This window comes from Poecilia reticulata, linkage group LG17, assembly GCF_000633615.1.
Source record: "Poecilia reticulata strain Guanapo linkage group LG17, Guppy_female_1.0+MT, whole genome shotgun sequence".
NCBI lineage: Eukaryota > Metazoa > Chordata > Actinopteri > Cyprinodontiformes > Poeciliidae > Poecilia > Poecilia reticulata.
Genome location: NC_024347.1, coordinates 10,786,217 through 10,797,770, shown reverse-complemented (window position 1 = coordinate 10,797,770; position 11,554 = coordinate 10,786,217). Strand labels below are relative to the sequence as shown.

Here is an 11,554-nt window from a genome sequence, read left to right as displayed (position 1 = left end):
ATATATATAAATAAAAAGGAAAACATGAAGAACTCTCACACCTTTCCGCCACTACAACAGACATCACTCACCTTAACGCACATGCAAAGGCTAAAGCACGGGCGAGGTGTCCAGGTTTGTGCTTGATCTCCTGAGGTGTTCAGCTCTGCTCTGTGTGTGTGTGCGTGTTTGTGTCTGTGTGTGTGTAACAGTCACAGCTGACAGGTTCAAGTATCTATTCACTCAGCCGTACAGYCACTGTTCTGCTGGCCTCGGGGGACAATCTAGATGTGCACCAAAGCTTGGCGATAACAAAGCACACCTAACCTCCCTGGGAAATGAATTCTACTGCATGAAACAGTCTGCTTATCAAGCACCTTCTTTTCCYTTTATCCGAGACGCCCTCGCCTCCCCTCTCCCCGCCGCCTTCCGCTTTGACACCTCTAGTGTACCACCCGGTTAGGTCACTTCAGAAGGGGAGCCAACAGTCGCCGTTCAGCTGAGTTATTGAGTTAATACTTAAAATAACAAAACTTACCACGTCAGAGACAACCTAGAGTACTTTATCGCCGCTGCAACTTTGTGAATTCTTCCCTTGGTTCCATTTCTTGTTTATCGTTTTTGTCCTCTTAAGGGCAGAGGGGATTTCGAAGGCAGAGCGATCCGTTTTGAGCCTCATCGGCTATCTGTGTTTGTTTTTAAAAAAGAGGTGAAAGAAATAGAGCCAAGGGAGATAATCCAAGTGTTGTGTGTGGTAAAATATAAACTACATGGTACTTACCTGACATCATAGCAGGCCAGTGACCATCCTTTAACATGCCACTGGTTGCGAGTCAGTAAGTGGAGGAAAGTTTCAGCCTCTCAAAAGTGCATTATACCGTACGCTGACAGAGGAAAGGAAACGAAGAGATAGCCAAGAAATAAAAGTACAAAATCATAATTCTGCTGCTCTGCCTCCATCTGTCGCGTTGTTTGGGCTGTGTGGGGGGAAGAGAGGCCGCTCAGCGGAAGATAGACACAGTTAAAGGTGCAACGGATGGATGGGAGGAGGGAGAGATGGACAGATGGGATGAGAAAGACACATGGCGAGATTCTGAGATGGTTTCCAGGTTTTTTATCAGGTCAGYAGCTGAGGAAACGGCGACATGTGTGAGCGTGCGATTTGAGAGGCAGAAAATATTTCCCAAGGAGGTAAATATGACACGATTAAAATGTGCAGGAAGGCGCTCGTYGCAGTGCTCGTGTGAGCACGTTATGTAAAGTTAACGAAACAAGGACGTACTGGCTTGGGATGTCCTCTGCACAAGTTCGTTGGTGAACGCGCCGATGCCTTTGTTGGAGATGGCGGCCAGGGAGAAGGAGTACTCGGTGTTTGCTTTCAGGCCCTCGACGGTGTAAGAGTTCCTCGGCCCGAAGGTCAACTTCTCCTGTGAGCGGAGAACAGAGAGGTGAAGCCATGGCGAGCGCTGGGGTTAATCTCTTACATCCCYCCTCCCCCACCACTTTTATCTCACTTCTTTACTTCTGCGACGGTACAAAGTCCACAAAAAACAAACAAACAAAAAAAAAAAAACAAGTGAGCAAAAAAGGCTTACCAAACTGCCAAACTTGACAGGCTTATAGAGAAGCTCGTAGTTGACAATTTTCTCCTTGGTGTACGCAGGCTCCCAGGTCAGCTCAATGCTGGTGTCTGTCACCTTCCCRACTTTAAACTTTCCTGGTTGACCTGGAACTGAGCAGGACCAGACAACACACCAGGTAAGGCCTCAGCACCTTTCAACAAGGCCTCTTTCTAATGCAAACACAAACTATGATCATTCTTCTGGTAGTTCAATGTCCTGAAAAGATTCTTTATCAAATAGTTTTTGCACAACAGGAGACCTAGCGGCCTCCACACTTGTCAGCACCCGTGCTAACGATGTGCAAAGAACTTTAAGAAGATTAATTTTCACCTGGAAGAAATGTTGAAGAACGGCAGCTTTTAAACTTCAATCAATTTATTCAGTGGGGAAAAAAAAAATTCTAATAATAATCACGGGTGGTGCAATTATTGGCACTTTCAAGAAAACCTATAATACCTAAACGAAGAAAATCAACTGAGTTTAGTATTTCGTACAAAATGCCCGACTACTTTTAAGGTGATCAGAGCATATGAAATGACTAGAAAGGCGTCTTGTGTTTGTTCTGTTATGTTTTGGTTTCTGATGCATTTTGAGTCAGTTTCCTCACATCTCTTGCTTCCTGTGCCATTTTATTTTTGATTCGTCTGATYTTTTAGTTTTTAGATTCGTTACTTCTCCTTTTTATCCTTTTATTTTGATCAGTCTGGTTGTTTCTGTTCAGTGTTCTCTTTAATATCCGCTTTCAGTCTGTTTCTGGAACATTGTATTTTGGTCATACTCATGTTGAGACGTGTTTTGTTTGTTTTTTTTTTTTTTGTTTTTTGGCCGTGCTACAGTTTTTGGTCACTGTGTTTAGTTTCTGTTTTGCTGTAGATTCCCTACTTCTCTGTTCTCAGGTTTCTCTCTGAGCTCTTCCACAAAGTCTTTGGAAGTTCCTTCTTAGTTTACATTTTTCAGTGTTCTATTACTTTCAGGCTTTCTTTAAAATGGGAAAGACATTAAGGTAATTTACTCATAAGAAAATAGGTAATTGCATAAACTTGTCCATATGTGTGGCTAACGAAGCGGGAAAAAGACCCAGGTTTATATGGCCGTCATGCACAGTGAGCATAATGTTAAGAGATGTAAAAGATGTCCATAGTTCATTGTTAAAGAATGGCATTTCGAGATCACAGTGTTTCCATGGTGACCTTACTCAAACCAGTTGTTTTGGAGGCATGTTGTGGATAAAAAGAGTATTATGTCTGACCGTCACATATGTAAATATGCACAGTTTGCTAAACAATCCTGAGGCTTTAACTTGAACTGATTACTTTGATCAGATGAGACTTGTATTGATCTTTTTTTTAAGCCGCAAACACTGCAGGTGTGTCTGGCATGAAACAAATGATGACTGGAGTACGTCTGACAAGCTTAGAGTGCAACACATCATGGAAATACAAAATATCAAAAGATTAAAAATAAATAAATAAATAAAATAAAATCTGTTGTCTCTGCCAGAAAGCTGTATATCTGTCAGCAGTGGATCTTCCCATTCGTAAATGATATAGAAAGGATTCGCCAGAATGTAAATTAACCTTCTCCCAGTAGCATGAGCTGAAGAGGAAAAGCATAAGAGACGATCCGGTAGTCTGGATGATTTAGAGATAATGCGCGAAAAGGAGTGATCAAAGATCCTTCCCTCTCTATTTTCTAACCTTGTAAATGTCATAGAAGCAGAATAAGTCCTCTCCTATCGGCAAAAGTCTGTTTTATGAAGTGTTGACATCAGGGACACCAGTGAAGTGTGAAGAGTGCTAGATGAAATGGACTACACCAGAGTGTGCATGCAGTTTTCATGTTTCCATTATATGTAGATAGCTGTACATGCTAAGCTTACAAAATGTCCGGAAAACATTAAATTCTAAAACTACGACTAAAAGTTGTAATAACAATATTGACTATACTTCACCAATGTTTTTCAGACACTATTCTTTCTTTACCGTTACACAATTTCACCACCACTGAACATATCAATCAGACTTACAGTATGGACGATAAGGACAACGAGTGACCATCTTTGCACCTCTATTGACAAACCCAGCTTAATTCTTGCCTATATCTGCTGGCACCAGTCAATTATCTGCCAATGCATTCTGGGACCTGGGATTGATTACGTTTTCAAAATTGAGGCACTTACCTCCACGCAAAACTTTCACATGTACAGGATCTGAAAAGGGGCCATCGCCTACGGAGGTGAAAGCCAGGACCTGGATGGTGTACGTCTCCGAGGTCACAAGGTTCTGAATGGTAGTGATCACGCTGTCCTGCACGTTGTGTATCTGCCACTCGTTAATGGCTCGGGATGGGTCCATGGTGTAGTACACACGGTAGCCTTTCACCTAGGAAGGAACAGAGAGAGCAGCAACTTTATTACAGCTGTAACTGAGGCCTGTGCTTCAGAATCTGATTTTTAGGTTATCAGGGACAACATTTTATTATTCGGTCTAATCCCTCAGTCACTCCACAACGATAATCCATAATACCGTGTTTTAACAGAGCCAGACTTTACGACGGCTGCGGGTCATCTGGTTTGCTTTACAGCGTTTAGTCCAGACGATATGGTGTTTTACTGTGTGCTTAATGCCATTGTTTTTTTGTTTTTTTTTTTACAAAGAAATTTTATACAGCAAAGGGGAAAATTGACAAAACCAATGAGCTGATTCTGGCCTTTAAGATGTAATCACTGCACCTCTAGCCGTTTTGGATTTTGGAAACACAGTAGGTAGGTCAGAGTTTATGTAATCTCTCTGCCATGCCAACTCCCTAAACCTCCAGTTCTCCCACCTCCCCTTCGCTTACTCTTTATTATCCATAATCCCCATATGCACTCAATTCAGTCTTGTGCTTTTATGAACCCGCTGCTCGGTTAGGTAGGCTTGAAAAAGGAAATGGGCCTCAAGAGGGAGCACTCTCAACTTAGAGTGGACAGTCCAATTACCCTTTCTTTTTTTAGAGAGCAGGAGAAAGTAGCGAGAGACTTACAGTCCTCAGAAAGTAAGTGAACATGCAAGCTGGATAAAAGTGCCCAATAAAAAAAAAAAAGTAAAATGGGCCTCTTTATTGTTTTAAAATGCAGCTACCTGCAAAACAGCTTCACAGTAAGCAAAAGTAAGACTTTTCTACGAAGACCCACTTCAAATGGTGTAGCATTTTTACCCCTATTTTAATCAGGTCGGTTTTCCTTTGTAAGTGCAGCAAATCAATACCAACAGCACAAAACATTCAGGAAATTATAAATTAACTTCTATGAAGTTGTAAGCAGGTGTTCCACGTGGATCTTTCCTTGGACCATTGTTATTTATGCTTTATCTTCCATCTGTAACAATGTAAGTAGATTACACTGTGATTTCTGTGGATGGTGCCAGTAAAATCCAGGTGATGCATGGTCAGATCAGAGCCACTGAGACTTAATGAGAAGCAGTTTGTATGCTGCTATCTCTTAAAGTCACCATGGTTGGCAGTAGAGCCAAATGATTTTGTGTTTCTGAACTGGAATCAATTCTAAGCTTTAATTTCTTGCTCAACTGGAAAAAAAAACTGTAACTGTGTCAGGTTTAATCTCTGTTAGTGCAGGTTCATATAAAAAATGACATAACCATGGATGAAATAGACTGTATGCAGTCAATGATTCTGTCACACATCATTTACTCTCTAACCAGCTTGCCACAAGCCAGTGTTGGAAATATTAAAGCAGCACTGTTGCTTTTCTACTTGACTAAGTGACTAATTACATACGAGTTCCTGTTTCTACTAGAAACAGGAACTCGTATGTAATTTTATAGTAATTTTGACATAGATTAAATGCTTTAAATACTTCTCGATTGACATGTTCACACTGAAGTTGCAATGTGTTTTAATGGAGACCAATACCTTCAGAACTGCAAAAAAAAAAAAAAAGGTATAGTATCCTTTTGGCCAATTCTGGTGTATTTAAATTGATAATATCAAATAAATAATTATAAAGTAAAAAAAAAAAAAACCAAGTGTGTGAAGTGCTTCAAAGTTCAAAATGCCCCACCTGTCCATTGGGCTCCTCCGGTTCCTCCCAGCGCACCATCACCGTGTTCTCAGAGATAACGTGGGCCTGCACGTTCCTCGGGGGGCTCGCGGGGGCTTGCTCTCCGGTGCGAGCCTCCACGCGTGCGGACGGCGGCCCCTGGCCGATGCTGTTGAAGGCCGACACCCGGATTTCGTACTCCGTGTTGGGGTAGAGGCCGCCGATGCTGTAGCGGGTGGTGGTGATGCCGTCTACCGTCTCATACTTGCTGTCCGGCCCTTTGGCCCGGTACTGAATGATGTAGTAGGTCACGGGGTCGGGATTGCCCGAGTCCCAGGTGATGGTGATGCTGGTCGCTGTGGTCTCTGTGACGATGGGCGTGCCAGGAGGCTTCGGTAAAGCTGCAGATCATGACATCAGCAGATAGACAGGATTATTAGTTATTGCAAACGATTTACTCCATGCTATACATTATGTATCCTTATTATCGCCATATCTGAAGGCATTACTTTTTTTTTAGACATTTAAGTCTTTACAATATTTTTATATTGGATAATTTTCCAGCCTGAAAAACAGCTTATGTTGGTCTTTAGCCTCTTATGTTGTCTTATATTACAGCTGAAGAAAATCTCTAAAATATTTTATTGTAAATTGAAATTGAAATCTGCTGAAATTAGTACTAAAATCAGTTTCTGCAGGTCGAAAAAAGGTGAGAAATAGAAGTCGCAAGATTGTCACTGCTGTAATTCTAAATTAAATTAAATCCGAAATTCAAATTCAAGCTTCCTTCAATGCTAACAGCAGACRAAGTAGTTTAATGTGTTGACGACACTGAAAATCCAAAAGTCCCACAATTAGAAAACATTATTTATACATAACTTGGTGGTATTTTTGGGGTGTGTGATTTCTGGTGAAATCCTCAGAGAATAATAATGACTCATGCAGCACTCAGGGTTTAAACTATTTTTAAGCTCTAATGATACGGTTTCTCAAATTTCTAATTTCAGCAGCATCAACTTGCTTGAGCTTGTGGAGCTGATAAATTAGAGCACATTAATTATTTTCAGAAAGGCCTCATATAGCTTCAAGAAAGAAAAAAACATGAAATTGGTTCGTGCTGTTCTTTGGGATACAGAAAATCAGAAATCTTTAGATCTGCAGGATGTGTACTCGACAAATAAAACACATTCTAAAACAATGCCTGTTTCTAAAAATAAATTACAAATGAAAAATGGCGGGATTCTTACTCTTGACTAAGACCTGAGCAGTGGCCTCAATGATGCCCAGGCTGCTCATGGCCACGCAGGTGTAGTTGGCCGACTCCCGGACGCCGTTGAGCTCCAGCACGTTCCGTCCGATGGGCATCTCGTCCTCTGGGGTCAGGTCCTCCATGCCCAACATCCACTTGACGTAAGGCATGGGCGAACCCACGGCCACGCAGGTGATGTTGACGCTCCCCCCGGGCATGATCTCGTGATTGTTGGGTGAGATAGAGAAACGAGGGGGCACGCGGCGCACTGGGAGAGGAAGAGAGCCGGGGTAAAAAGGAAAAAGGGGGTGGGGGGGAAAGGGATGGGGAAGGGGGGTAACAAAGTGTGAGGCAGAGGAGGAGAAAAGAGGGAAGAGGGGGAGCAAGGAGGGGAAAGGTGGGGGAAAAAGAATGAGAAAGAAAGAGCAAAGCAAAGAGCAGGAGATCAAGAGAATAAGTGAGGGAAGAAGAGATAAAAAAGGAAGATAAAGAGAGAGAGAGAGAGAGAGAGAGAGAGGAGAGGTAACAGGAAGGGGGAAAATGAACTTCAGGGATTTACAGAAAATTACAAAGGGATATTTCAAGTTTAGTCCCAATTACTTTATGGCACTGATGATTTCAACAAAAAGACACAAATCTTGTGTTAAGCTCAACCGTTCAGAGTGAGCTGCCTACTCAAAATAATATTGTGACAAACTCTTGAGTTTCATTTCAACCAGGACATGACACCTATAGTCAGTTTCTCTTCTCCTGAATAGAATTTGCGCTTCCTTTTTTTTCTTTCAGCTGCATTGTTCTCGTTTTATCCCCCCTCCTCGAAGTCATCCTAAACTTTATCCGGAGACTTCAGAGAGAAAACTTTACTTGATTGCAATTTCTGTGCCTCGAGGCACTTGTGCAGCAGATGGGGCTGTTTTTAGATCGAGTATATGCATCACTGAGGGGCCGATCAATAGGGCCCTGACTGCTATTTGTGTCCCCCCTCACTCCCACCCTGATGTGAGGGAGAACAAGCAAAGTAGCAAAGTTATATGCAATACTACATCTGTCAGAGCTCGCCTGACTACGTATTAGAGGGGAGACGCAGCGAGAGACTGAAGTCATAGGTCACTCGCATGCCTGGGCAACTCAAGAGGAATAAAAAATGGTGGAGGAACACAAAGAAGAGAACGAAGAACTGAAAGAGGAGGACAGAGAGAAGTGAGACAAGACAATACAGAGACAGRTAGAAGCAGAGACACACAGATAGAGAGAGAGAGAGAGAAAGAGGGAGCGAGACAGATAGAAAGACAGAGGCAGCTCTGCGTCTCTTCCAGACAATGACAGGCAATGTAGCAAAGGACAGCCACATTGTACAACAAGATACTGTACAATACATAGGATCAATAACTGATAACAGTGTGTCGTCAAAATGAGTTGGAAATGTGGACAGAGAGTGGGTCGAAAGGGTCCGAAAAAGGTGCTGTGATCGTTGGAGACATTAAGTAAAGAACACCAAGACAGCATGAAAGAGTGCGAGCAAAAAGAGAGAGAGAGATATGTGAGGTAGTATGTGCATGTTTATAAGTTAATAAACTTATGTACATGAATCTGAAGCTCCTACACATCAGGGCGCGGACAGAATGGAGAGGAAGAAGAGAGAAAAGGAGGAGGGGGAAAAAAGACAGGGGGCAGGGGGGTGGAGATAAAGAGAGGATTAGAGGTGGGGGTTTGCGGGGGGAAGGAGGGAAGAAGGAGGGAAGAAAAGAGGAGCGAGGAAGAAGAAAACACATGGATCTATTTAAAAACACGGCTATATACCAGAGTCAGGCCCATTCAGAAAGCAAATGCTTCTAAAATAAGAAGAAACAAAATAACAAAACAAAAAAAAAGGATAGAAAAATAAAATGGCTAGAAGAAGAAACTGGATGTTGGAGGAACAGAGAAGAAAAAAAGGGGGAGGGGGGGGAGAGATACCCGAGGGTCACAGCACAGGAAACAAAACAGAGAGAGAAACAGACAAACGTCTCTGGATGAAAGGAGAGAATGAAAGGGAAGAGCAGAAACAATCTAGAAACTCAGCACTACAGGAAGCCAACAGTACCTTGCAAAGAAAAACTTTTTTGCATTTTGACACACCCTAACAACCGCAAACCTCAATGTCCTTGTAAAGGACAAGCCAACACAAAGCAGTGCATAATTATGAATTTACAGGAAAACGACACGTGGCTTTAAAAATGTTTCACACATAAAAACCTGAAGCATGGCGTGTAGATCGAGAGGATKAATGTTGTGGCCATTTTTGCAAAATTACTCAAACTCAGTCTGAACGGATACAGAGCGTGTGTGAAAATCAAATTTCAACTTGTCAAAAAATTCTCACTTATCAATTACATTTACAGGGTGTGGATTAAGCAGTGCTCTGAGATGTTCAGAGCTCTTTTGCTTCAACGTCTAACCCTGTTTTAAACTTCTGAACAACTTTCTCTCTGTCTGGTTTCTGTGCTCCATCATGCTGTTTGTTCTCTAAAAACTCCTCAGGCTTAAACAGAACATCTTGATTTGTGATAGTAAATACTCGCAGGCGGACTCTGCTACTTTGTTGAGTAGGTACCCTCTCAAGACAAGTATCTTACGGATCTTATTTAGGGGCATCCGAGTGAAAGGGACTGAATACATTTTCACAAGACTTTTTTCAGATTTTAATTTGTGCAATTTTGGAAACCATTTTGCTTCCCCTACACAAAATCCCAATAAAATGCATTGAAGTCTGTGGTTGCAGTGCGATGAAATGTAATAACATTTGCAAGGTACTGTATGTGTTTACGAAAAAAAAGAAAAAAATATATATATATATAACAAAATTAACAAAACAGAAATTAACAGAAAAAAAGAATCTTCTAAATCTAGGAATTAATTGAAAAAAGTCTAAAATGAAATCCTACAAACTGGCAAAGGAAGAGAGTCTAAGCTTATTCTGTTTACTGATGGAACATATCACTCAAAATCTARAATCAAACACATAGAAGGATTAATAAATACTCATAAACTTGCTGCATAACCTCCAGTCCTTAATGAGTAACATCATTACATGGATTCTTCACAGGCCACATCCCCCTACTTCAAAGAAGCTAGAGACAGTTGGGCAAAAGTTAATAGTTTTCCATAATTCCAACAAATTTACAGAAAAAAAAAAAAAAAAGTCAGCTCTTGCTGTGAATTCACTACTGTTCCATGAAAAGTAAATGTAATTCAAGTCTTGCAAAAAAAAAACAAAACAAAAAAAAAGTAGAAAATAATCAGAAAAAAATACCCAGAATTGGATACAAGTTGAAGAGAAGAAAGAGACAAAGAGACAAAGAACAGATAGATCTGTTAGAAAACAGACATGATTGTGCAGGCATCTCCTCGTCTGAGCATGCTGGAGACAGACAAGCAGTCCGACAGACAGGCAGCCCCAGTGCATAACACAAACACAGCAGGTGCAATGCAGCATGACAAAATGAGTTTTGATCTAGAAACGAGGGGAAAAAAAACCAACAACAAAAAAAACCGTGTCAAATAAAAACAGCAATTTATTAAGCGTATTGTGAGTTAATTTGGTAATAATGTGAGCAACGGGATGGAGGTAGTGACTCAAGATGATTTTTGTGGAAGCTTTATACGTATTTTTTTCCTACATAAAACCTAGATTTCCTTTCGGATTCAAAGAGCTCCGACTAAAGAATCAATTGCAGGAACACAGGTGAGTGCTTAAGAATAAAGCAAGCTCATAACCAAGGATAATCCCTCAGTTGCTCACAGCGCCGCTAGCTTTACCTTAATCGAACCGGGCTCTCGATCCCCCCACACACCCTCCATTTTCCATACATTTTGTAAGAGCTGCGGACCTTCAGTCTTTATTAGAGGAGCTATCATTAGTCCTGTCCTCTGCTGGGAGTCTGCTGGCAACAGCCTGGAAGGACTTGGCAGAGTCAGAAGGATTACGGCAGTGTCTCTGTGAGCTATACGGCTGACATTTACAGAGAACCATCCTGTCTGACTCAAGGACACAATTTTCATTAACCACTGTAATAAGAGGGAATCATTATATCCCTGAATATAGAGAAATGAGAACGGGTATGATTAATATCAAATGCCACTCAATACAGATTGTATTAGAGACGCTGGTGGAAATGGGAATAGAAAAAGGACAAAACACAAACAAGAGGGAAGAGGGGGACGGTTTAAGTATAAGTGTTACTGGAATAACACAAACCAAGACAAGTGAAAGTTTTTCTTTTTCTTCACTGCAGTTGTTTTGGGTGTAATGAATTAAAAATGCCTTAATTCTCATTGCTTATTGATGAATATTTGATGAATATACCGACATGTTTTTCATACATGAGAACAATATCATTTTATAGCTGGAGAGGCCTGAGTCATCTCCTACCAGAAACAACTTATTGGCWAAAAGACAATAAGCTCCAATGTACATTCGCTGGAGGTATGAATAATTATGAGCTTAGTTGTCTGTCAATTTAAAATATATATATATAAAAAATATTTGAGTTGAAAAACCATGAAATGTTTTCGTTTGCAGCCATTCTAACTCAAGAAGTGAATTGTAATTATACTTTTTAAACTGTCAAAATATTATTACTGGTGTGAGTGATTAATATTGAAAATTTTAAGTGAAAATACTTT

At 41.0% G+C, this 11,554-nt stretch overlaps 1 protein-coding gene across 1 annotated transcript in view; it reads right to left on the bottom strand.

Moving 5' to 3' along the window:
* Positions 1 to 11,554, bottom strand: part of LOC103479283 (receptor-type tyrosine-protein phosphatase S-like) — a 43,500-nt gene that overhangs the window by 25,273 nt on the left and 6,673 nt on the right. The window contains exons 2-7 of the mRNA XM_017309866.1: positions 8,474 to 8,488; positions 6,888 to 7,157; positions 5,662 to 6,041; positions 3,781 to 3,982; positions 1,575 to 1,711; positions 1,262 to 1,406 (exon numbers count right to left, since the gene is read on the bottom strand). Coding sequence (XP_017165355.1) covers positions 1,262 to 1,406; positions 1,575 to 1,711; positions 3,781 to 3,982; positions 5,662 to 6,041; positions 6,888 to 7,157; positions 8,474 to 8,488 — 1,149 coding nt within the window. The remainder of the gene's footprint in view (positions 1 to 1,261; positions 1,407 to 1,574; positions 1,712 to 3,780; positions 3,983 to 5,661; positions 6,042 to 6,887; positions 7,158 to 8,473; positions 8,489 to 11,554) is intronic.